Here is a 27,544-nt window from a genome sequence, read left to right as displayed (position 1 = left end):
TTGTGAGTACCCTGACTTGGAGTTAACTGAGAGTCTGTGTTCACAAAGAGCAATTCCAGTATTCAGCCAAGTTTCTCTGTGGCTCCAAAAGTTTCTTAGTATTACTTGAGGCTTCTTGGAGCCAAGAATGTTTTCATTATACCCCATTATCTGTTGCTGAACCAAGGAGGTGATAATGAATGTGGAGATGAAAAAATACTACCTTGAAGATTAAAATCCTTCTGGGCACGGTAGCTCTCGCCTGTACCTTGGGAGGCCAAGGCAGGTGGATCACCTAAGGTCAGGAGTTTGAGATCAGCCTGGCCAACATAGTGAAACTCTGTCTCTACTAAATATGCAAAAATTAGCCAGGTGTGGTGGTGGTTGCCTGTCATCCCAGCTACTCAGGAGCCTGAAGCAGGAGAATTACCTGAACCTGGGAGGCAGAGGTTGCAGTGAGCTGAGATTGTGCCACTGCACTCCAGCCCGGGTAACAGAGCAAGGCTCTGTACACACACACATACACCAATTCTAACAATAATTGTTCATTTTAATACATCAACTATTTTATAAAATATTTGTAATAGTACATGCAGTTGAGTTGGTTCAGTGAAATGCAAGGAGAATATGGCTTTAACTCTGTACTCTAGTTTGCTGCTTGGTTCCTTTTCTAATTAACCATTTTGAGTTCAGCCCAGTAAGCAAAACCATGCAATATGTTGTTACATGAACACAGCAGCCTTCATAGCACTGAGGTATTTTGTATATGTATTTTGGTGTGTGTGTGGTGTATAGGGACGATGGTGGTAAATAACAATTTATAAAGAAAGAACTTTACATCTAGTTTTAGTATATATGTAGCCTAATCTCAAGACTAGCAGGACAAGATAGTAATTAAAAAGGTGCTTGATAAAGTTGTTAGGAAGTTGATTATAGAGTGTAATGCAATAAAATAAATTTGCAATTTGTCAAGTGAGTGAGTATATTTAAAGGTCAGCATTCTTGAATCATAATCTAATTTCTCTGACTTGTTGGGTAATTACTTTGTAGAGAGGTGATGTGACAAAAAGGAAGCCATACATTGAAGCCAAATTACAGATTGAGAAGCGGGGAACATAAATTTTGGGATATCTCAGTGATAAGAGGGAAAACAATTCTTATTCTCTGGGATGGCTGTGTCAGTAGAGTGTAACTGTGTACTCTACCTGGCATCTTCACCCATGAAAGGATGGGTAGTTTCAACCTGCCAGCCTCCCCTCCAAACGATTCTTGTAGCTATAAAAGAATAAATTGATGATACTTGAGAGAACAAGCTGGCTGTCCAGTGCTCCCCACCCATCAAGCACATTCATTTCCTCTGCTTAAAAGATGGAAGAAGAAATGAAATGAAATCCATGAGTATTTTGTAAACCTTGCATATTAAAAGTATACTGTTCAGAAATAATAGCAATGGTTTTATCTCTACCAGGATATTTGGAAGAAAACTAGTTACTATTTTACCTTAAATACACGTTCTTATTTTAAAAAGTGTTTTAAGAATTATTTTGGCTGGGCACGGTGGCTCGCACCTGTAATCCCAGCACTTTGGTAGGCCAGAGGTGGGTGGATCACGAGGTCAAGAGATCGAGACCATCCTGGCCAACATGGTGAAACCCCGTCTCTACTAAATACAAAAAAAATTAGCCGGGCATGGTGGCACATGCCTGTAATCCCAGCTACTTGGGAGGCTGAGACAGGAGAATCGTTTGAACCCAGAAGACAGAGGTTGCAATGAGCCAAGAATGCGCCATTGCACTCCAGCCTGGGTAACAAGAGTGAAACTCCATCTCAAAAAAAGAAAAGAATTATTTTAATGTTTTAATTCTAATTGGATGATAATATTACCATGCAATGTTTCATGACTTGTATGAGTCAGCTCTGATTGTTTAAATCTGCTTTCCTAGTACAGAACCAGTGTAAGTTTTATAGAATTCTTGCACCTGAGATAGAGTGCAGTGGATTTAGAATAAAGCTTACTTACTGTCATGACTATTGTTCTATATTGTATCCCTAATACTGTTTGTTATACTAGCATTAGAAACATAATTAGATCCAATGGACCTGGGGTTCAAAAATGAATACTAGAGTGAGGTAGAAAAAAAGGGATTTCAAAAGCATTTTCATAGTATGTGGAAAAAATTTTTTAAACAAACAAAAAAACAAAAGAAAGAAGGAATTGCCCTTTTATCCCATGTAAGCCGGGCAAGTGCCAGAAATATCAGCCACTATTCAGCTCTGTAAGTCTGTATTGAGCACTCCAGGAACAGTGTCTAACGTGTATGCATTCCTTTGCATTGAGAATTTGGAAACCCCTGTGCGTTTTCAAAAGGAAGAAAGTATAATAATCCAGAAGTGCAGCATTTAAAATCTTTTTCTGTAAATTATAGCTTGGACTCTTGTGTTTTTGTGGGGTAGGTGGTTTGTTTTTTTGTTATCTGTCTGTAGGATTTTTCTAACAGCTACAAGCCTTGTCTACTAAATCAATTTCTCTTAGGGAATTCCAGAAGCCAGGAATACTGTCAGCTGCGTAGGTACTCGGAAGTTAAATTAATTCTGTATTTTAAGGACTAGCTAGAAAAAAATAAAATAAAAATAACTAGATAAGGCGTTAATTTATTTTCATTTGACATTCAAAAATTTCTAAATTCCCGCATTTTTAAGTGGAGAGTTTGTTAAGTTTTGTGATATTTGTCACTGTATTGTTGCCATATTTGCCTTAAATGATACTTCGTTAGGAAAGGATCTAAATACCAATAGCAGATGAATAATGGCATAAACTAATAGTATAGCTCTTTCAGTCTCTAATCTTTTATATTGTCCTCAATGTGCAGCACAAATATTGTGATTTGTCGTTGGATGTGGAGGTTGTTTTGGTGCCTGTAAATTTTAAAGTTACTGTGAACTGTTTTATTCATATAAAGTACTAGTTTTATGTTATAAAAATATAAAGATTAATGAAATGAACAATTATGTGTCAACCACCTGATTAAGAAATAGTATAGTATATTGATACAGCCTTTTTCTGTCATTTTTTAACCTGTGTTCTTTTTTTCTTTCTCACCTGTTACTGCATGCAAGTGCTTGTTGCATTACTTATTTCTGCCAAGTGGGTCTATAAGCAGATGCTGCTGGTGAACTTCCCAGCCAGTGTTTTGGCCACTTTTTTGCGGGCTCTACAATCTCTGGTAGTTGAAGCTGTTTTCACTTCTGAACTGTTGTGAAGGGTAATATGGAAGGAACTTTTTAAAGGATATTCTGTAGATGTAAGATTTTCTGTGACAATTAATTGCCCATATTCATCTCACTGTGTTTTTTGTCTATGAATCACATACTGATCTAACACATGTTATTTATGTTTACATATGAAGATAATCTTGATGATCAACAGAAAGAGCTTTCCAATTTCATGGAAAGGATTTGGAGTTGTCATGATGATTAGCTGCTGTTCATAGGAAAACAATCTGTAACTACCTTAGCATGAGATTTAGCTCATATTTTTACAATATCTGATTAGATTTATATAAAGATAGATATAGATAATGACTTTATATTTTAGAGCAGATCTGAGTTCACAGCAAAAATTGAGTGAAAATACAAACCTCCTCAAACATGGAGCCTCCCCACCCTCACCCATCAACATCCTACACAAGAGTGGTGTGTTGTTACATCTGATGAAACTACATTGACACTTCATCATCATCTAGAGTCCATAGTGTCCATAGGGTTCACTCTTGGCATTGTACATTCTGTGGGTTTGGACAAGTTTATGATGTCTGCCATTAAGGTATCATACAGAGTAGTTTCACTGTTCTGGAAATCCGCTGTGTTCTGCCTGTTTATCCCTCCCACAAACCTCTGGCAACCACTCATCTTTAGGCTGTCTCCACGGTTTTTACCTTTTTCAGAATGTCATATAGTGATGTTAGATTTTAATCTCTGAAATTCAATTTGATGTCAAAAAAAGAGATAGATGTCATATACTGAAAGTTTTCTTTTCAAAGCTTCATTTGACAGCATTTTCGTAAATAAAATTAACCATTATTTTGGTACTATATATTTAACATAATTACCAAAACATAAAAGCAGATTTCTTTCTGTGACTAAAGGGTTGCAAATTTGCTGCTCTGGATACTTCCAAGTTAATTACGAGCCTTGAGAGATAAGTGCTGATATCACATTTGATTACCTTCTCCACCCTCCATTTCCAGATGGAGTAAAGTGGGGTCAAGTAGTCTCATAAGCTCTAAGCCCCTCTCCAAAGCCTCTCTGGCAGCAGGCCTGACAATACCAAGGGCATGAGCACATAGTGTCTAGCTTGGTCTCCTTAGTCATCTCTGTGCACGTGCTGCTGGCTTGGCTGCTGGGTTTTGGCCAGAGTGGCCATGGAGCAGGGCCAGGGTATTATGAAAAAGCACTAGGTTAGGTTTCAGTTCTCTGTGATTAGACTGAAAGATTTTGTTGCCAACTGTCATCAACCAAATTTTTTCTCACACTTTGCTCAATAAGTTATATTATCTCCAAAAGGAACCAGAACGCTCTTTAGAAGTCCATAGTCTTACCATAAATTGCCATCCAATGAATTGAGGCTCTGCAGTCTACCTGTGATCTTCTGTTCTAATATCAGAGTGTTAATAGGAGGGATTATTGAAAGTTTTTTTTAATAATAGGCATATAAGACTTTTACTTTTTAGTTATACTTTTCTGTATATGAATAATTAAACAAAGATAACATGTATTAGATATGTATTTTAAAAACAACAAAGATAGATCTTGGAAAATATCCTGCTTTTTTTTTTTTTTTTTTTTTTTTTTTAAAGACTGAGTGGGTCAGAGGATGCTATTCCTAAATTCCTCTCGTGATATGTTACCAGTCTGTTTATTTTGGCAAGATAAACTGTTAAGACTTAACAAATGATGGCTGCAAAGCACATGCTTTGTTTAGTATATAAACAGGCCACAGATGTTTCTATGGAAAGAAAGTATCTTATTCATCTCCATATTCCAGTGCCTGGCTCTTAGCAGTTCAATCGTTTTTTTTTTTTTGAGACAGGGCCTTGCTCTGTCACCCAAGCTGAAGTGCAGTGATGTAATTTTTGGCTCACTGCAACTTGTGCCTCTCAGGTTTAAGTGATTCTCCTGCCTCAGCCTCCCAAGTAGCTGGGACTACAGGCATGTGCCACCACGCCTGGATTAATTTTTGTGTTTTTAGTAGAGACAAGGTTCCGCCATGTTGGCCAGGCTGGTCTTGAACTCCTGACCTCAGGTGATACACCCATCTTGGCCTTCCAAAGTGCTGGGATTACAGGCATGAGCCACCATGCCTGGCTGAGAAGTCTCCTAAAGTATCCTAAACCTAGGAGTAGAATTTTTTGATCAGAGAGTATGTGAATGTTCACTTTTACAAGATAGTAGTGTCAAATTTTTGCCAAAGTGATTGGACCAATGAATTAATAAATGTGTGTGAGTTCTCAATGCTCCATGTCCTCACCAACACTTATTGCCAAACTAGCTAGTATAAAATATGATCTTCATTTTCCTTCCCAAGTACCAGTAACATTGAACATCTTTTCATATATTTATATATGTAGTTCCTATGATTGCTGTTTTGAAATGCTTGTTCTTGTCCATTGCCCATTTTCCTATTAGGATGTTTGTCTTTTCCTCACTGATTTGTAGAAAGGCTGTATATGTTCTAGAACTAGTATTTTGCTGATTATATGTGTTGCAGGTTGATATGGTTTGGCTCTGTGTCCCCACCCAAATCACATGTCTAATTGTAATCTTGTAATACCCACGTGTCAGGGGGTGGGGACCTAGTGGGAGGTGATTGAATTATGGGGGTGGTTTCTGGCATGCTGTTCTCATGATAGTGAGTGAGTTCTCATGAGATCTGATAGTTTAAAAGTGTGTGGCAGTTCTGTCCTCACTCACTCTCGCCTGCTCTGCCATACTGAGACATGCTTGCCTCCCTTTGCCTTCTACCATGATTGAAAGTTTCCTGAGCAGTCATGCTTCCTGTTAAACCTGCGGAACTGTGAGTCAATTAAACCTCTTTTCTTCATAAATTACTCAGTCTCAAGTAATTCTTTACAGCAGTGAGATAATGAACTAATATACAGTTCTTTTTTTTTTTTTTTTTTTTTTAAATTGAGACAGAGTCTTACTCTGTTGCCAGACTGGGGTACAGTGGGGTGATCTCAGCTCACTGCAATCTCTACCTCCCAGGTTCAAGCGATTCCCGTACCTCAGCCTCCGAGTACCTGGGATTATAGATGCCCACCACCATGCCTGGCTAACTTTTTGTCTTTTAGTAGAGTTGGGGTTTCACTGTATTGGCCAGGATGGTCTCTATCTCCTGACCAAGTGATCCACCTACTTCGGCCTCCCAAAGTGCTGAGATTACAGATGTGAACCACTGTGCCTGGCCAGATCTATTCTTTTTTTATGGCTCCTTTTTCACGTAATAGTATCCTTTTTCTTTCTTTTTTGAGACGGAGTTTTGCTCTTGTTGCCCAGGCTGGGTGCAATGGCATGATCTTGGCTCATTCATCCAAGTAGCTGGATTACAGGCATGCGCCACCATGCCTGGCTAATTCTGTATTTTTAGTAGAGATGGGATTTCTCCATGTTGGTGAGGCTGGTCTCGAACTCCCGACCTTAGGTGATCCACCCACCTTGGCCTCCCAGTGTTGGGATTACAGGCGTGAGCCACTGCGCATGGCCATCTTTTTCTTATTTAAAATTTGGAATAATTATAGATTTACAGAAAATTTGAAAAGACAGTACAGAGAGTTTCCATGTGCCTTGTACCCAGTTTTCTCTTAATAGTATCATCTTTTGTAGCCATGATATGTTTGTAAGAATTAAGAAATTAACAATTGGCATATTATTAGTAACTAAACTATAGACTTTATTTATATTTTACCAATTTTTTCACCAGTGTTCTCTTCCTGTGCCAGGACCTAGTCCTGGATATCACATTGCATTTTTTACTTCATCTTTTTTTTTTTTTTTTTGATGAGCAAAGTGGTCCTCATCTTAGTTTAGCTGAAAGTTTTGTTTTTTTTTTATGATTTGTAATTTTGGTTCCAATTTAAAGACACCTACCCTTCCTGGGTTTTATTCTAAATGCTTTAATATTTGCCTTTTATGACTTTAACATCTTAGAGTTTAATCAAGTGGGGATGCAAATTTTTTTTCTTCATGTGGATAATAGGTTTTTCTGCAACACTTATTGAATAACCCTTCATCCTCAATGGTCTGCTGCACTGTAGTTTTTACATAAGAGTGCGTCTTTCCTAAGCTTGCTAGTCACTTTGGTCAGTTTGTCTATTTCTTCACTTGTGTATCACTTTATCCTAAACAAAGTCTAGATAGGTGGATAGGTTCCCCTACCGTAGTCTTCAAAAGAGTCTTGGATATATTTGGCTCTTTATTCTTTCATATAAATTTTGTGAGCTCATCCTGTTAGATTGTGGTTGGGATTATAGTGAATCTTTATGAAGAGCAGACATCTCTACTATAACTTTTCCTATCCATAAATGTGGTATTCTCTGTATTAATTTAGGTCTTATGAATTGTCTATCAATAAAGGAAAATATTTTTCCTAAGTACCGTATGTTTTTGTTGCTATTACAAATAGTATCTTTTAAATCTTGTTTTTCGGATTGCTACAGGCATAGAGAAATGCATTTAATATTAGTACATTTGAGTTGATACTTGCTAACCTTTCACAAATCGTACTGATTCTTATAAACCTTTAAAACCTTTGGTTTTCTATGGATAATCATATCATCCATGAATAATGACAATTTTGCTTCTTTTCCATCTACAATTTATAATTCTTTTTCTGGTTAATACATTTCTTGCTTTCTCTTTCTTAGTGCTGAATACAGGTGATAATAGAGGATATCTTTTCTGGTTAAGTAAAATTGTATCAGAATTGCTAATAGGGTTTTTACAAAACAGGAAAGAGTATTGAATATTATTAAATGCTTAATCAGTTGATGTAGTGAATTGCACGTGTAGATTTTTTATGTTAAAAATTACCCTGAATTTCTGAGTTGAGTCCAACTTGATTGAGATGTATCATATTTTTAAATTCACTGCTAGATTCATTTGTTGGCAAAGTTTTATCAGCTGTATATATTACTTACCTACTTACTCTTTTTCCTCTTCTCTGGATCAGTTTGAAGAAGATGGGCTGTTTTTTGTTTTGGTTTGGTTCTTGCAAGTTCAGTAGATCTCACCTGTAAATCTGCTGAGACTGGTATTTCTCTGTGGGGGAAACTTAAAAAATTTTAAATGATTAGTTATGGGAGTACTCAGGTTTTTCTTGTTTTTTTTTTCCCCTTGGTCTAATTTGTCAAGTTACATTTTTCTTGGAATTTCTCCATTTATCTTAGGTTATTTTTACTTTTACTTTGTTCTTTATGATTTCACTTTTCTTACTGATATTTGTTTTTTTTTAAATTTTGAGGCAGAGTTTTGCTCTTCTTGCCCAGGCTGGAGTGCAATGGTGCAATCTTGGCTCACTGCAACCTCCGTCTCCCGAGTTCAAGCAATTCTTCTGCCTCAGTGTTCCAAGTAGCTGGGATTATAGGCATGAGCCACCACGCCCGGCTAATTTTGTATTTTTAGTAGAGATGGGGTTTCTCTATGTTCGTCATGTTGGTCTCGAACTCCCAAACTCAGGTGATCTGCCCGCCTCAGCCTACCGAAGTTCTGGGATGACAGGCATGAGCCACTGTTCTTGGCCTCTTACTGATATTTCAAAATACAGTTTTAATGTTGTGAAATGGTATGCTTATTGGAAAAAGTAATTCAAATAATACATAAAGTTAAAATTCTCCAAAAATCACTTGTCACGTATATCGTGTTATCATTTGAGTGACTGTCTTCCTTGGCATCTCTTGATTCACACATATAATGCCTTTATTCCTAATCATGCAAATTTAATACTTGTTAATGTTTTTAAAGAAATTTTGAAAAACTAAAAATTAGAAGTAAACCAAATCACTTTGTTTCACTTTCTGAAACTTGTTTTATTAATGTTTTGATATTTTTTCCAGGTTTTAAGGCATGAATTAAAATTAAAGATAAAATCATTGCTTTTTCCTAATACTGTGAGCATTTTTTTATGCTTAATTAGTGTCAAAAATTGTGTTTTAATGTAAAACAATGAAACAATGGTTTAGTAAATTTATTTGCACAACTTTAAGTAATGCTGCAGCAAACATGCTTATATATAAATCATCATGTGGGCCAGGCACAGTGGCACATGCCTGTAATTCCAGCTACTTAGAGGCTGAGACAGAAGGATCACTTGAGTCCGGGAGTTCAAGACCAGCCTGGGCAACATAGCAAGATCCCATCTCTTCAAGAAAATTGAAAAATTAGTCAGGCACAATGGTGTGTACCTGTAGTCTGCTCTGGAGTCTACTCTGGAGGCTGAGGCAGGAGGATCACTGAGCCTGGGAATTTTTTTTTTTAGTTTTTTATTTTATTTTTTTGAGACAGAGTCTTACTTTTGCCCAGGCTGGAGTGTAGTGGCATGATCTCGGCTCTCTACAACATCTGCCTCCTGGGTTCAAACAATTCTCCCGTCTCAGCCTCCCAAGTAGCTGGGATTACAGGCAAGCACCACCACACTCAGCTATTTTTTTGTATTTTTAAATCTCACCATGTTGGCCAGGCTGGTCTGTAACTCCTGACCTCAAGTGATCCACCCAACTCAGCCTCTCAAAGTGCTGAGATTACAGCCATGAGCCACCACACCCAGCCTGAGCCTGGGAGTTTAGGACATATGCACACACATATACACACCATATATGTATCTCATCATGTCACTCTCCTGTTTAGTAGACATTCTTAAGGGCTTAAGTTTCTTTTTTGATCAGCTCTTCCAGTGGTGTCTCATTCTACATTTAGGCCACTCTTCAGAGCTGCTCCTCCATCAATCTGGCAGGCTTTGGAAGAGTGGCTGTGTCTTAGAGAGAAGGAAGAAAAGTAAATGGGCATAGCAGTGAAACAATGTTAGAGATGACTTAATTCTTTCCTGACCCTCTTTGTTCTGTACAAGATTTCTGGTGGCTTGTGAAAAGAGCCTTGAAAGTGAAATAATTCTTTAAAGCTTGCAAAAGAGAGCCCAGATTAAGTCAGAGTGGAAAGTCAAAACTGGAAAAAAGAGCAGTCAAAACAGGAGAAATGAGGAGGAAGCTCATCTATAGGTAATAAGGTTGGTTTTCATTTTCTGATTTGAACATCTTGACGTGGGAAGGAAGACACAGTTCTTTAGTAGGATCTCATGCAAAAAGAGGAATGTTCCTTCGAGGAATTTTCTTAAATATTAAGTAAAATAAAAGAAGAAAATCGCTTCCAAACAGAGCTTCACACAGGAGACAGTGACTAATAGTGGAATCTTTAGTATATCATGAGGGGTTAGTTTTTGAGTTTCTTTTTTGTACAGTTCTATTTATAAACATTGATTTGTGGCTGGGTGCAGTGACTCATGCCTGTAATCCCAGCCCTTTGGGAGGCCGAGTTAGGTGGATCACCTGAGGTCAGGAGTTCGAGACCTGGTTGACCAATATGGTGAAACCCAGTCTCTACTAAAAATATAAAAAATAGCCGGGCATGGTGGTGCGTGCCTGTAATCTCAGCTACTCAGGAGGCTGAGGCAGGAGAATTGCTTGAACCCAGGAGGTGGAGGTTGCAGTGAGCCGAGATCACACCACTACACTCCAGCCTGGACAACAGAGTGAAACTGAAAAAACCAGCCAAAAACCAAAAAACCATTGATTTGTTTTTATGTCTTTTATTCTTTCTTGGAGATCTGAGAAGCAAAAGGATATTTACGTTAAAGAAAATAGAATAAAACTCATTTTATCTTGCAGTTAGCTCATGGGTACTTAGGACTCATATAACTAAAATACATTATGGAACCTAGTGATTCCTTCTTTATCTGGAAACAGTTTGCTGTTTCATCTTACAGAGCAAGGACTGTAACAAGAAGGGAGAGTGCTACTTTGTTTAATGTCAGCTGGAAATATGGTGGTTCAGATTTTTTGGCACTATGTGCATGGGTATTTGCAAGTGATCATGAAAGTACCAAGAGTGTTGATTTTGAGGTTACAAATAAACTGTAGCCAGGAAGTGAATTTGTAAATATGGAATCTACAAAAAATGAGGATCAACTGTACCATAAAATCTCTCTTTAATAGGTGAAGTTTATTAATGCTCCGTTAAAGGAAAAACTTAAACTATTTATATGTATTTATGTGACTCTTGTTATAATGCCCATTATCGTTCTCTGGACATTTGTTTTATGAATGTTCTTTTTTTTTTTAGCTTGATAAAGATGACATGGTATACATGGAAGCATATGATAAATTGTTGGAGTCCTGGCTAACTTTGGTTCAAGATGACAAACATTTCCATAAAGGCTTTTTTACGCAACATGCAGTTCAAGTTTTCAATTCCTATATTCAGTGCCACCTAGCTGCTCCAGATGGCACAAGGAATTTGGTGAGTTTTAAGCAAGATGGTAATTAATAGTCTATTTCATCCTAGGCTGTATCCACCATGTTATACATTATACAATACCAGAAATTTAGGATGGGTTCCCTCAGAAGATTTGCTGGGAGCAAAAGTGGTCCTTATTCTCTGAGTTCTTATTATGTGGGATGCTGCTTATAGTTATTCCTTTTCAGTTTTCAGTTACCCACCTCTTTCTGTCTAGCTGTCAAGAGATAAGAATAATTTGGACAATGGGTGTCCACTCGTTTCAGTGACAGAAATTCAATGATCCCACGTGGGAGGTGGGTTTGGGTGTGCAGTTAGTTGTATTGATCACCATGGGGTGATTCCTGTACTTCTTTCTCTTGTATGTTTCCCCTTTTTGATAACTACCATGGCTGTCAGCATTGTTAGAAGTTAGCTGTTCTCAAAGGTTGGCTGTGTCCCGCTCTCCTTTTGCTATGCAGTGCTAAACTCTGTTATGGAGCCACAGAAGTGCACGTTGAATAGGTAGTGCAGTTCCTCATTGTTTCTTTCTTTCTCTTGCAATAGACTGCCAATGGTGTGGCCTCTCGTGAGGAGGAAGAAATAAGTGAACTTCAAGAGGATGATCGAGACCAGTTTTCTGATCAACTGGCCAGTGTAGGAATGCTAGGAAGAATTGCTGCAGAACACTGTATACCTCTTCTGACAAGGTACACACAGTCCAAAGAAACCCCATGGAGCAAATACTCTCTATTCACAATTCCCTGGAGAACACTTAAAGTGTTTAAAGACTTTAAACACCCCCACCCCGTGTCCCAGCACACTGGAACAAATGGACAGAAACATACTCATGATTGCGTTCCTTGGCTTAGACATTTGGAGCCCAGGCACTACAGCATAGATGGCAGAGAGATTATGGAAAACATGGTATGAGAAATGATTTGACCCATATCAGTAAAAACTTGGAATAACCAGTTTTCAAATGCCTGTTGTAAACCTTGATTGTTTGTAAAGCAGTGTTTTAATTCTATGTTATAAAAAATAAATCATAATTCCTGTAATGCTATGAGAACAGTTGCGTACTATAATGTTTTTGTATATGTGTTTTTATGCTAACATTTAATTTGTGTTGTCTGATATATGGAAGTTTTAAGTTGATCCATGTCTTTGCTTATTGAACTTTATGAAGCCACTGTTTTCTCCTCTTTTAGTTTATTAGAAGAAAGAGTAACAAGGCTCCACGGTCAATTACAACAACATCAGCAACAATTACTTGCTTCACCAGGTTCAAGCACTATTGACAACAAAATGCTCGATGATCTCTATGAAGATATTCACTGGCTTATTTTAGTTACAGGTTGGTTGGTGGTTTCTTTTTAAAACGTAATTGCCAACTAAGCAGTTTAAGCCTTAAAAGAAGCTTCAATATTAAAAACAATAGTTTATATATATAATATTGGATAAAATCTGGATAGAGCTATTTTCTGTCATAGAACTATGGATGCATTTAAAAAAAGTACTGGCTAATATTTATGCAGTGCCTATTGCATACCAAATCTTTTATAGATCTCATTCTACCCAATGAATTAGTGTTGCTTGGCATTATTACTATTACCATCATCATCGTCTACCAACGAATAGATGAAGCAGCTGAGTCTTTGAGAATATAAGAAACTAGCCCATTGTCACACTGCTGTTAATTTTCAGAGCCAGAATGTAAATCTAGGCAGTCTGACTCTTAGGATCATCTTTCTTGACCACCATACTATTAGTGTTTCCATATTTTAAATAATAAGGAAAAAAATCTTGACTTTTGAAAATGAATTCTCTAATATTGGCTTCTAATATAGATAGTAGCAGAATTTTTTATTAACTTCACAGAATATAGTACTGAAAATTACTTAAGGTAGTAGATTAAAAAGCCCCTATGAATTATAAAATTGGCAAATAAAACATTTGTCCTTTTCTGTAGTTTTGAGGGTTACTTATCTGAGACGTAGAAAGTTTTTTTGCATAAATTTGAAATTAACAGGTTAACATTTATAATTTACTTTTACATCAGTTTATATGATGTATGTAAATCAGATAAAACTGAAAACATTTATAGTACAATTTGATAAATGTAGATTTGTTAAGTGTTCATTTTTAATTTTTTTTAAACTGAAGGCTACCTCTTAGCTGATGATACTCAGGGAGAGACTCCGCTAATACCTCCAGAAATAATGGAATATTCCATTAAGCATTCATCTGAAGTTGACATTAATACAACACTTCAAATTTTGGGATCTCCAGGAGAAAAGGCTTCTTCCATCCCAGGGTACAACAGAACAGATTCTGTGATTAGGTAATATAAACTCTATAGCTGTGCTCTTGTAATTTTTATACTGTTTTATAAATTCTGAGTTGATGGGTAGATCACTGGAGTGATAGGCACGTTGTAAATCTGATACATGAAAAAAATGAAAACTTGGAGAAGCCTTGAAATACACAAGGATGGCAAGTACTCAGTATATTTAGGCAATGGCACTCTAGTGAGAGTTGACAGCTATACCCAGTGCTGAAGAAAACAAATGTCAGATGATTCTGAATACAATGAGACTTGGAAGGGACATTGAATGTAGTTATGAACATAACACCTGACTATCAGAGATCAATACTAATGTATACAGGCACCCTAAATGAAGGGAATCAGATGAACTTTAACAAGTATTATTTCATAAAAACTAAAACTATGTTTTGGTGGCTTTCTTATGGAAAATGATAGATGACAGATAATTCATATATCATAAAATGGAAATCTTTATTCTAAAAATGAAACTTAAGGGCTCTGTTACAAGACAGGAGAGTACCCTAAATGAGATGATTCACTTTAATCTTCCTAATGGTAATGGCAAAATTTTTGTTAATTCTTAATGGTGAAATTAAGGCGGAGTAAACTGTATTAAAAATGTTCTGGCTGGGCACTGTGGCTCGCGCCTGTAGTCCCCACACTGTGGGAGGCTGAGGCAGGCAGATCACGAGGTCAAGAGATGGAGACTATCCTGGCCAATATGGGGAAACCCTGTTGTCTCTACTAAAAATAGAAAAATTAGCTGGGTGTGGTGGCGCACGCCTGTAGTCCCAGCTACTCAGGAGGCTGAGGCAGGAGAATCGCTTGAAGCCGGGAGGCAGAGGTTGAAGTGAGCCGAGATCGGGCCACTGTACTCCAGCCTGGCAACAGAGCGAGACTCCATCTCAAAAAAAACAGTCCCTAAAAGTGGATTTGAAAACATTTAAAATTTCAGTATCTTTAACTTTATTTTAAATTTAGGTTGCAAGCAGAGATGTCAGTAATGATAATAACATTGATTTTTGTCAGCTGCAAAACCAGTAACTTCTATCAAACAGAATGCTTTCCCCTTTATTCTTTTTCATATGCAGAAATATATGAATATCATTCAAACATGCTATAGAAAATGTGATTTTTAAAAAAATTGTTGAAATATTAAGCTGATGCCAAGGAAATGTTGGGGAATTTATTTCCTTTATTGTTGCATTCTCTTGTTGGAAATGAAATCATACTTTATTGAAAAAGTGGTATCTTCCTTTTAGGATTACCATAGTCATTCGATTTAGTGTCTCTGGAAATCAGTGCTTTGCTTTGGTTTGGTTGGTGGCGAATGTTAATTTAAAAAGCGCTTCATTTCAGGGTGCTGTCATGTTATATATTGTATTTTTTGCTTGGGCAGTACCATCAGGAATGCTTTCCTTGTATTTTAAGTGCTTTTTCAATTTTTGTCAGTCCCAGGTGTTAGTGTGGGAGCAAAACATTTCGGTATTTGAGAGCACAGACTATGGAGGATTGAAACCAAAAAAAATGAAGTCACCATGTTTTTAATCCAAAGAATTAATATGAAATTTAAAAGCATGTGGTAGAAGCATTTCTTGTTTCACTAAAAAAGCAGCTCATATTTCTTAAAACAGGTATCATTTGAGAAACAATTATTGTCTAGTGATTACGTAAAAGGCAGCCTTTGGGTATTTGAACAAAGCAGATAAAAGTCACTCCTCTTTTAGAGCTCTATGCGTATGTTAGAAGACAGCAAATGTGACAGGTAAAAAGCTAGTGAGAGTATCCGTAGGGATTATTGTAGTTGTTATTAATGTGATCAGTGTTGGCTTCATTTAGAAAGTGACTTGGGAGCAGAGACGTGAGGTTGGTAAGGGAGATTATGAAGGTGTCTGCGGGGAGAGTGTTCCAAGCAAAATAAACAGTGAATGCAAAGGCCCTGGGCCTGCTTGGCATGTTCATGAACAGCAAGAATACCGTGGTGGGTTGTAGGAGATGGAGTTAGGAAAATAGATAAGGTCTTAGGCCTTTCTAACATCTTTGGCTTTTGTTCTGAATGAAGCGCCATGCCATTGTAGGGTTTTGAGCAGAAGAGTAACTTACATATTAAGAAATTTCCTCTGCTGCGTTGACAGTAAATGATGGAGGCTGTGTGTGATGGCTCATGCCTATAAACCTGGCACTTTGGGAGGTCAAGGCGGTCGGCTCATGAGGTCAGGAGTGTGAGACCAGCCTGGGGAACATGGTGAAACCCTATCTGTACTAAATACAGAAATGTAGCCAGGCATGGTGGTGTTCACCTCCGGTAGTCCCAGCTACTCAAGAGGCTGAGGCACGATAATCACTTGAACCTGGCAGGCGAAGGTTGCAGTGAGCTGAGATTGCACCGCTGCACTTCAGCCTGGGTGACAGAGTGAGACCCTGTCTCAAACAAAAAAACCCCAAAAACTCAAGAGTAAATGATGGAAGCCAGGAGACCAGTTAGGAGACAAATTGCAGTAATCCAAGAGAAAGATGATGGTGGCTCAGAGTGAATATACCGGAGGTCGTAAGAAGTTAAAGAAAGCTCTGTTTGACTTTTTTGTGCTCACTTTTGATTTATGACATACAAATGTAATTCAGAATTGACTTGGACAATATAAGAAACTGAGTGCTGTCTGGAATATATTTGTAGGTACAGTGCTTTAAGAAATTGAAGTAGAATGGGATATTAATCTTAGAATATCAACAATTTTAAAATATTTTGATGTTTCTATCAGTTGAATCTTCTACTCCACTGCGTGCTAGGATCTGAGGATACAGTTAGAAGTGTGTAAGGGTGTTGTAGGAGCTCCTGGTTTCCCTAATATATGGGCAGAGGAGAGCCAGAGGGGCTTCTTGAAACAGAAGAGTATTTCAGGCAGTGACACTAGCATAAGCAGTAATGTTACACTAAAGGGGTCCCAATTCAGACCCCAAGTGAGGGTGTGAGGGTTCTTGGATCTTGCGCAAGAAAGAATTCACGGTGAGTCTCTAAAGTGAAAGCAAATTTATTAAGAAAGTAAAGGAATAAAAGAATGGCTACTCCATAGAGCAGGAAGTTCCCGAAAGAGGAGGAATGCGTCCACCATAGGCACAATACTGTATATGTGTATATAGGATAAGAAAAGATCATGGAGAGATGCTCTGCTACAAGGGTTTGTGATAAAGGATTAGTTTTCTTAATTGCTGTATTTTGCAAGACTCAATATTATTATCTCTAAAGCAAAATTAGGAATGCCTTTGTTCTCCAGATGTTGGAATATCTGGATATTCCCAAGTCTGGGTCTGTTTAGTAAACATTATTAATTTGTTCCTTTAACTATAAACTTCTAGAGACTAGGGAATGCCTCACTTTTTGGGAATACAGCCCATTAAGTCCCATCTTCATTTTCCTAGCCCTCACCCAAGACGGATTCAGTCTGGTTCGATGCCTTTGACAGTAAGAGATCCCTGCTCAAATGAGAGGAACTTAAGGTGTGGCTGGTGTGTGACCCAGGAGGGCAGGACGATGGCCTTCGTGGGTGGATGAGGGTGGAGAGGCAGGGAGGGTGCTGTGAGTGGGGCTGATGAAGTGGGAATAAAAATGCTGACAAGGATTTAAGTAGAGAAGTGAAGTGATCAAATTGTTTTAGAGTTACTATTGCATGGGTGATCAATTTAAAGGGTGACAAGGCAAGTTAGGAAGCATGTTCTTTCATAGTCATGGAGTGAAAATGGAGAAAGGCTCTTCGGTCATAAGAGGTATTTCTGAGGTAGAAGAAAGGCCCCTGTGCACCTCCCCTGGACCTGTCTGACTCAGGCTGAGTGGCTCTTTCATTGACGTTTCTTCCACTTTACAAAAGAAAGGCCAAAGCTCTCACTCCCACCTCTGATCATGTAGATTGGCAGGTGTGTAAAACCCTACAGAGGAGAGGGACAGTTGCAGATGATGTGGCATTGACAGAGTAAGTGACTAAGTCACTAGTGAGTGGACAGTTAGCAGGTTTCAGACCTTTGCATTAAATAGCATGAAGAGTACCTGATGACGTCAACTAAGAGATGATTAAAAATAATTTTTGTTGGTAGATCTCTGTGATTTTTGGCTTATAACTTGGAAGAAATTCAGGTAATTGGGTGACTCTGCTATTTTAAAAATAGGTTCTATTTATGAAGTTTTCTCAGTACTTATATAGATTAAAAGGAAAAATAGACATCAAATGCTCAACTCACTCTTCTGGCAATAGGTAATGTTCATTCAAAGATACATGAACTAAGTGGGGACCAAACCCTACTAAGTTAATCACATTAAGAGATACATACACTTTTATTTTTGTGTTTAATTATTTATGTTTACTAATTTATTTAAATTTATACTGTTCTGCTCAATTGTGTAGTTTTAAGTATCATAATGATAACTCAATCCAGAAGAGATTTTTAAACATTTACGGTCTTATGATCATTGAAAATGATTAAAAGTTATCTTGCAGTATATAGACATTTGTATCAGAGTATGTTGTATGATGAATAAAATGCTGGAACATAAAAATTTATTGCATTAGGATGATGTTCTATGGGGAAATGAAATTGAAATAAAAATAAGGAAAATTTGTTTTATATTTTTAATGGATGATATTGGATATCAGAACATTATGATAATAGAACTCCAGTGCATAAATTTAAAGTGTTAATGTAGCCATTTTATTTCAAAATTTGTTAGGCTGGAATAGATATTTAAAATGATTTAATCTTACCAGAAAGCTTGACATATCTACAGCTTAAATGTATTAATGTATTGTGAGATTGTCGGGGTTTTGTTTTGTTGTTGTTCATAGACCCCCTAAAAATGTTTTTTTAAAGTGTGAGTGCTGGTGGTACAGGAAGTGTGCAGACAGTGAAGAAGGCAGGGCATTGGTGGCTCATGCCTGTAATCCCAACACTTTGGGAGGCCAAGGTGGGAGGATTGCTTGAGCTCAGCAGTTCAAGACCAGCCTGGGCAACATGGTGAAACCCTGTCTTTACAAAAATTTTTTAAATCAGCCTCGTGTGGTGGTGAGTGCCTGTAGTCCCAGCTACTTGGGAAACTTAGGCAAGAGGATCCCTTGAACCCAAAAAGTTAAGGCTGCAGTGAGCCGTGATTGTGCCTGGGTATACCCCAGCCTGGGCGAGAGAACAACTCTGTCTCAAAAAGAAGAAAAAGAAGAGATTCTGGGGTGGAACCTTAAAAACCTCCTGATTTAAAGAAAAGGTCAGGAGAAGAGGATGCTGCCTTAAAGACTGGGAAGGAGGAAGCAGATGGCTAGATGAGGGAAGGAAGGGCAGTGACCCCAGGGAGGCTGCAGGAAGATAAGGGCAGTGACAGTGGGCCATCCAGTGTGGTAAAGAACTGACATGTTTGTATGATCTCATGATAAGATCATTTCAGGCTTCCTGAGAGCACTAGGAAAGGAGCATAAGCCGAACTTGAGTGATTAGAATCCTTTTCTCAGCACTAATATTCATTGGTGCTGAGAAATATAATGGGTTCTTTCTATTACATCCTTTCCTTCCTTGCCTTTTGGCTAAAGTCAAGTTAAATATATATCATATCTGATTATATGCCCTCCCCAACAAAGGCATTTCTACTTGTCTGCATGTCATGCTATCTGATTGACACCACACAACCATATGAATTATGTAGTGTAGGAAAGGACACTATGTGTGCTTACACAGGTAATCTTTCTAGCAAGAGTTTTATTTAAAAATACCATGAAGACTCGAATTTGCTAGGAAGTATCAGATTTAGACACGGCTCAATATTCAAAACTTTCTAGATAATTCCCAGATCTTGTACTATAACATGACCATGATATTAAAAAACCAGCGTAGTTTTAAGTAGTGATGCTAAGTAGTACAAGTTAAAAGAATTTGGCATGTGCTCTGAGGATTTAATTTGATGTATTTCTCCTGAAAATCTGAAAATTTTGAATCTGAAAATTCTCTTTACCTAGTAATGCTGAGATTCGCACATGTGGTTACAACTTCGGCAGAAGGATGTCTCTAGTGTTGACTCTTCCTTTTCTTTATCCTGTCTCCTACTCCGTGAAAGATCAGAAATAATATGGGACACTTGTCTAAAACTCTACTGATAAAATGTTCAAGTGTAGCCTGACCTAAAGCCAGATAATTTAAAGACGAAAAAGGACTTTTATGGGAAAAAGATATGGTTAGACGGCCACTAAATAAATGAAAGAATAATGACTTCTGTTTTACACCTACAGGCTGTTGTCTGCTGTTCTCAGAGTTTCAGAAGTCGAATCTCGAGCAATAAGAGCAGATCTCACTCACCTACTAAGTCCCCAGATGGGCAAAGATATTGTTTGGTTTTTAAAACGCTGGGCAAAGACTTATCTCCTGGTGGATGAAAAACTGTATGATCAGGTCAGAATGTAAAACTGTTAAAACTTCATTTGGTCTTGTGATGATGGCAGTTATAGAAGCAGGAACATTTCTCTTGGTGGTTTTCTTGTCAAAATGTAACTGTTTAAGAGCAGTTTAACATTTTCCACCTTGTAGAGAATTATGTGACTCGAATGCCGTTTTAATGTGTTTTTTAGGGCACATTGTTTGATTTAGTTTATTTTAACCACTGTTGAAGATAACAGATTATTATTTGGGAATAGATTATACTTTTTTGTATTTGGTTTAAATATTATGTTAGTTTTTTAATGCGTTGGGAATAATAGAAGTTGACGGGAAAAATCACACTGGAAAACGTGAGCGGATTGAGGATGTCGTTTTTTTTGACCTATGGAAATGTTAGTACATGCATAAAGTTGATGTGAAGTAAGCACTACTTCAGATTAGGTAGTAATTTCAGTTTGGTTTTTCTCTGGATTTCTTCAGTTGATCTTTCTTGCTTACCTTAAAAAATTTGTTTCCTCTCTTAAGATAAGTCTGCCATTCAGTACGGCGTTTGGAGCAGATACAGAGGGTTCTCAGTGGATAATTGGCTACCTCTTACAAAAAGTCATCAGTAACCTCTCAGTCTGGAGTAGTGAGCAGGACCTTGCGAATGACACTGTGCAGCTGCTTGTCACTTTGGTGGAAAGAAGAGAAAGGTTAGCCCATTGTTGGAGGCTGACTATGTGTGTATGTGTGTGGGTGAGAAATTCTTTTTCACTTTTTAGTGTAGCCCTTTCAACTGGCAAATGGTTACATAGTCTTAATTCCAGATAGAGCATACATTTTTGGAGTAGTGCATTTTCAAAACTATGTCACACTATTATTACAAATGCAAATGGAGCTTTTCCATCTTATAATTGAGCATTGCATTGACTCCTTCAGAATTTGGCAACAAGCCCTATGAATAACACATTAGTAATTTGTAGCGTTACAGACACTTTTATGTGGAATAAGCTCATTTGAATTTTTAGCCATCTTACCCGCATTTTAAAAATTAAATACTGATATTTAAAATTTAATGTTGGAAAGTAAAATTTTTAGTGCTTCCTAAAACAATGGAAATGTTTTCATTGCTCTTACTATATAGGAATATCATTTTTATTATTATTATTGTGATTGGCTGATTTATTGAATTCTTATAATTTACTATGTATTCTTCTATATCAGTCTCAGCCACGAGACTGTTGTTATTCCTGTGTCGCAGATTATAGAGAAGTGATGATTGATAGAGATTAAATAATTTTACATTGCCAAACAACTAGTGTGATTTGAATGTAAGCCTGTGTGACTTCAGAGTCTATACTAAGTTTACTGTACTTTGCTTTAAAAATTAATTAAATCTGGTTATTTTTGATTTTCATTTTCTACACACACACACACACACACACACACACACACACACACGAGGAAGTAAGTAATACATAAGTAATACATCTTATGTTTTGTTATTTCTACCTGTAGGGCAAACTTAGTAATTCAGTGTGAGAACTGGTGGAACTTAGCTAAGCAGTTTGCAAGCCGAAGCCCACCTCTTAATTTCTTGTCAAGTCCTGTGCAGAGGACATTGATGAAGGCTCTAGTCTTAGGAGGTTTTGCACATATGGACACGGAAACCAAACAGCAGTACTGGACAGAGGTAACGGTGCCTTCTATTTTGATTACACCATTCTGTGTAACTTTATAGTTTCTTTATCTATGCGTTGCCATAAAAGAGTCTATGGAGACATAAATGTTTCAGTCATAGCCTTTTCTTTCCCTTTTCCCTTTCCTTTTTCCCTTATCCCTTTCCTTTCTTTTTTCCTTTCCTTTCTTTTCTCTTCCTTTCTCTTCTTTTCTCTTTCTTTGTCTTCTTTTCTTGAGAGGGTCTCACTCACTCTGTTGCCCAGGCTAGAGTGCAGTGGTGCAATCTCAGCTCATTGCAGCCTCTACCTCCTGGGTTCAAGCAGTTCTTCTGACTCAGCCTCCCAGGTGGCTAGGACTACAGACACATACCACCATGCCCTGCTAATTTTTGTATTTTTAGTAGAAACAGGGTTTTGTCATGTTGGCAAGGCTGGTCTTGAACTCCTGGCCTCAAGTGATATGCCCACCTTGGCCTCCCAAAGCACTGGGATTACAGGCATGAGCCACTGTGCCTGACCCAGTCATGGCTTTTCTGATATTTTTTTCTCCTAATGAATGGATTGAAGCTTCTTATTTTACAGATGTTATCTTACAATTTGTCTGTACCTGCCTGTATGTGATGACATTGAATGTTATCAAGTGTTCTGAATTATAGGCACATTTTTCCTAACTCAGCTGAGAGCATGGACTGGTTTATTAAATCTTCATTAGGGATCAGGGAAACATTCTCCTGTCTTGAATGAGATGCAGATTAACCATGATATTCATTTCCTGGGGCTGCTGTGATAAAATACCACAACAGAAATTTGTTTTCTCCTACTTCTGAAGGCTAGAAGTCCAAGCTATAAGGTGGCCACAGGACTCGTTCTTTCTGAAGGCTGTGAGGGAAAAGTGGTAGCTTGCTGGCAGTCTTCGGACTTCCTTGATTTGTAAACGCATCACCCTGATCCTTGGATCCTTGCCTTCATGTTCACATATTCCCCCTGTGTATGTCTACATTCATACTTCCCCTTTCTATATCAATTATATTGAAGTAGGGGCCCACCCTATTCTGGTATCACCTCATTAACTAATTATATCTATGACAACCCTATTTCTATTCTATTCTATTTTATTCTATTCTATTTGTTTATTTTTAGAGACGGGGTTTCACCATGTTGGCTAGGATGGTCTTGATCTCTTGACCTCGTGATCTACCCACCTCAGCCTCCCAAAGTGCTGGGATTATAGGCATAAGCCACCACACCCAGCCTTTCTTTTCTTTTTTTTTTTTTAATGAGATGGAGTCTCACTCTGTCGCCCAGTCTGGAATGCAGCAGCGTGATCTCAGCTCACTGTAACCTCCACCTCCTGGGTCAAGCAATTATCCTGTCTTAGCCTCCTGAGTAGCTAGGATTGAAGGCACACACCTGGCTAATTTTTGTATTTTTAGTAGAGACGGGTTTCCCCACCTTGACCAGGCTGGTTTCGAACTCCTGACCCAGGTGATCCACCCACCTCAGCCTCCCAAAGTGCTGGGGTTACAGGCGTGAGCCACCATGCCCAGCCAACCCTATTATCAAATAAGGTCATGTCCTGGGGTTTGGATTTCCACAGGAGTTTTTGAGGGACACAGTTTGACCCATAACAGCAACCATGGGCACATTATTTAATGGGCTTTAAATCAGGGACCAAGAGTTGCCAGTGTGTTTGTAGGTTGCCAGTCTATAGTCCTTGTGTCTAAAGGGCCCTTAGTGTTTGAGAAGGGGCACAGTAATGGAATTAGGCAGTTGTTTGTGACTTCAAATCCAGGGGAAATCAGACTGACTAAGTATTTTTATTTTAAACGATCATATTGTCATATGGACAGCTTTAAATAGAATTAAGATACTATCCTCTTGAATATGAGTACTCTTATATACAGGGCAGGACTGATTATCTGAAGTTGTGACGGAAAAAGGAAAAAACAGGCGAGAGCTTTATTGGGCTTCACTTTGTAGAGGGTGACAAGCTGCAGCCTGTGGGCCAAATGTGGCTTGCTGTCTGATTTTGCAAATAAAGTTTATCTTTGATTTTCCTTTTTGGCTAATTACTTGGGAACAGATGGAGGGAAATGACAGAATTCTTTGAGTGGCAGGGAGAAATTTATGTTCCATACCTTGGGTGTTATGTCCTTTACATGAGCCGCAAGTTAGGATTGACTCTCAAAATGGGGAGTGTGAAGTCTGGTTTAGGTATTCTTTGTTATGTGCTTGTCCTGCTTCCAACCATTAGAAATGTTTTGAAAAGTGAATATTTATCTAAGCTAAGGAAACAAAGCATGTGAACAGAACTTTAAGGAAATTCCTGCTTTATTTTTATAGGTTCTTCAGCCACTTCAGCAGCGATTCTTAAGAGTGATAAACCAAGAAAACTTCCAGCAGATGTGTCAGCAAGAGGAAGTCAAGCAAGAAATCACTGCCACACTGGAGGCCCTGTGTGGCATTGCCGAGGCTACCCAGATTGACAACGTAGCAATCCTGTTTAATTTTTTAATGGACTTCCTTACCAATTGCATTGGGTTGATGGAAGTTTACAAAAATACCCCAGAGACTGTCAATCTCATTATAGAAGTTTTTGTTGAAGTTGCACATAAACAGATATGCTATCTTGGAGAGGTAAGCACTTTCCAATTTTATCCCCTCAGGATTAAAACTCTTCAAAGCTATAATAAAATAATAAATCTTTACTTCAAATTTAATTAGTTATCCTAAATAATATTTTTATTCTTCCAAAAATGTTTAATCAAGAGGCTGAAGAGACTCAAAAAGAAAAAAAAGATTGAAAAAAATAACTTATAAATCTGAGATAGTTGTGTTGAATGAATATAATTTTTTTTTTAATTTCTTCTTAAAAAAAAAAGACATTCAGGTTTGTTACATAGGTATATGTGTGCTATGGTGGTTTGCTGCACCTGAATATAAATTCTTGTCCTAAAATTTTATTGTTAGCAAAGGAGTAATATTTTAAAAACAGTGTTTTCTTAATATATGCTTTTTTAGAAATTATTGTTTTTTTAATGTAGTTTAAAACAAGAATTATTGCTACTCTTGGAATTGGGAGTTTATGTATCTAGATTATATTTTTTAATTTCTTTAATGTCAGTGTTTGTTTCTCAAATAGATTCTACCAAGTAGCATAATTTATGCATTTTTTTGCAGTCCAAAGCTATGAACTTATATGAAGCCTGCCTTACTTTGTTGCAAGTGTATTCTAAGAATAATTTAGGGCGGCAAAGAATAGATGTTACAGCGGAAGAAGAGCAATACCAAGACCTGCTTCTCATTATGGAACTTCTTACTAACCTGCTGTCAAAAGAATTCATAGATTTCAGTGATACAGGTAAAGTGTAACGTGATGGTTTTTAAACTTCGTTATTGTCATCCTTTTTATTAAAGCAAAGTATTGTTTTCTGTAAGTGACATGAGGAAGTTTAATTTATGGAATAAATGAAAGAAGATCTCTGTGGTTGAAGTGAAGGTGGGGACCAGCGGCCCTTCTGCTTGGCTTTCCTCTTGTAAGAATAATAGAAAGAGTATCTCTTATTCATTGAGATCTTACTAAGTGCCAAGCCCTATTCTTACCTCTTACAATGACATGAAGTTGATCCTATTGTTATTCTCACTTTGTAGATGAGGAAACAGAAGCACAGAGAGATTAAGTCACTTGGCCACAGATTCTTAGCCAGGACAGGGATTCAAATCCCAGCCTATGACTCCAGATGCCAGTCTCTTCAAAGTTGCACTTTATTGACTAATCACTTCTCCATGTCCCCCAAGGTGGTCACCCCAGCACACCCTAGCACTTTCCAGAGTGCAGCTTGGAAAGCCCTGTTGGGGTAGGAAGTACTGGTTTCGGAGTTAACAGGCTACACTTTGAGGACCTAGCCTAGTAGCTCACCTACCGCATGATGTCAGGGGAGTTGATTAGCTTATCTGTGCCTTTACAAGTTGTCAAATGGGTATAATAATAAATACCTTTCATCATGATTGAAGGATTAGCTGTGAAGTATCTTTGGTGCCTAGCATTGTGTCTGACAATCAGTAAGTAAAAGGTAGTTGTTGTTATAGCCAAGAACCTGATCAGTAATTTAAACCTCATTTATTTGTATAGTTTCAGTGCTATACAGTTCACTCCCCTTATCCCACTGCCAACTTTGCCTTCAAGCAAAACAGATCTTGTTTCATGAATCATATCTAGACTCTCCTATTATGTTGTAAAGACATATATGGTAGTAGACATTTTTGACTTCTTCCTTGTAAGATTCTCTAAGTTGGATGCCGTCATGTCCCACTTGACTTATTTATCCCAATCCTTGAGATTGTTCTGTTTCCTTAATTTTTTCATATTCCTTATTCACTGGACCATGGTTTTTCTTTTCTTTATTCTTGAACCACAGTTTTTCTAATCTGCTCTGAGCTAGGAACCATCAACCTCGTGGTGTAGAAGGTTTATTCTTTATTCTTTTTTGCTGTTAACTAGGGGTACTAAGGTGAGATAGTCTGAAAAGCACTGCACAAATTCACTCTTCCTCAGTAAATTCTCTCCAGTCTGTTTTTAGGCCCAGCCTCTTACCCAAGTTTTCTAACTTCAGGTCAGTGCTACTCAATCCTGGAGTTTTTAACTTTTTTTTCTTCCCTTGTTGTTGTTGCTTTGAGAGGCAGGGTCTCCCTCTGTCATCCAGGCTAGAGTGCAGGGTGTGATCACTCATTGCAGCCTTGACCTCAGGCTCAAATGGTTCTCCTACCCCAACCTGCCAAAGTGCTGGGATTACAGGTGTGAGCCACTGGGCCCAGCATTCTTAACCTCTCACTAGTACAGTATTAGCTGGTTCATGGACTCTTGGAAACTCTTCTATAAATGTTCCAGGTGTGTCAGAACCCCAGGTTAAGAGCCTTGTACCCAGAGGAATCTGTAACTAAATGTTACGACCCAAAGCTAAAACATGTATATGTTTAGATGATTTACTGTCATGGTTATCCTTGTGTATCATAAATCAGCTCATTGTTTCAAATTTCTCACTTCTAGACATAATATCATCTTTTTCATGGATTCTTATTCTATGCCTCAAGTCAGGCCTCATCCAAGACCTACTAACTCTAGAAATCTATATGTTGACTAAATTTCCTCATTGTTTCTGACATACTACCAGATTTGTCTTATTTTCAGAATAATTTTCCTGAAATAGTGATCCCATCATGTTTCCTACCTACTTAAGTATTACATTAGATCCCAGCACTGGCCAGCATATAATAAGAAAAAGGAGAAGGGACAGTCCACATTTCCAGAATATTCTGTAATCCTACTGAAAAAGGAGGGATTATAATAGAAGTAAATATTTAGAGACAATATGGTGAGGCTCTGGCCAGTTTGTAGAATCTTCTGTCTTCTTCCTCCTTGAAGGCCCCTTTAGGAAGTCAGAACTGCCTCTCTGCTTCCTTACTGGAGTCTAGATGGAGGATCCTTCCGCAGCATAGCCCATGTTTTTCTTTATGTAACATAATTTCTGTACTACTTGCCCTGGACCCAGTAGGAGTTATACCAACAATAAGGGATAACCGTTAATATGTTTGGAAAATTTTTTGACCTGGGAGTCTTCTTGGGTTAAGGGTG

General features: G+C 37.8%; 1 protein-coding gene across 5 annotated transcripts in view; it reads left to right on the top strand.

Moving 5' to 3' along the window:
- Positions 1-27,544, top strand: part of XPO4 (exportin 4) — a 119,213-nt gene that overhangs the window by 77,051 nt on the left and 14,618 nt on the right. For all 5 annotated transcript variants that reach the window (XR_013536143.1, XM_054256684.2, XM_078375120.1 and 2 more), the window contains 9 exons: positions 11,368-11,544; positions 12,088-12,230; positions 12,732-12,877; positions 13,687-13,864; positions 20,107-20,266; positions 20,777-20,946; positions 21,752-21,926; positions 24,256-24,549; positions 25,093-25,273. Coding sequence is in view for 4 of the 5 variants with exons in the window: in XM_054256684.2 (XP_054112659.1) it covers positions 11,368-11,544; positions 12,088-12,230; positions 12,732-12,877; positions 13,687-13,864; positions 20,107-20,266; positions 20,777-20,946; positions 21,752-21,926; positions 24,256-24,549; positions 25,093-25,273 (1,624 nt within the window). In the remaining variant the exon portion in view is untranslated. The remainder of the gene's footprint in view (positions 1-11,367; positions 11,545-12,087; positions 12,231-12,731; positions 12,878-13,686; positions 13,865-20,106; positions 20,267-20,776; positions 20,947-21,751; positions 21,927-24,255; positions 24,550-25,092; positions 25,274-27,544) is intronic.

Source organism: Callithrix jacchus, chromosome 5 (genome assembly GCF_049354715.1).
Source record: "Callithrix jacchus isolate 240 chromosome 5, calJac240_pri, whole genome shotgun sequence".
Lineage (NCBI taxonomy): Eukaryota > Metazoa > Chordata > Mammalia > Primates > Cebidae > Callithrix > Callithrix jacchus.
This window is presented reverse-complemented; position numbering and strand designations above follow the sequence as displayed.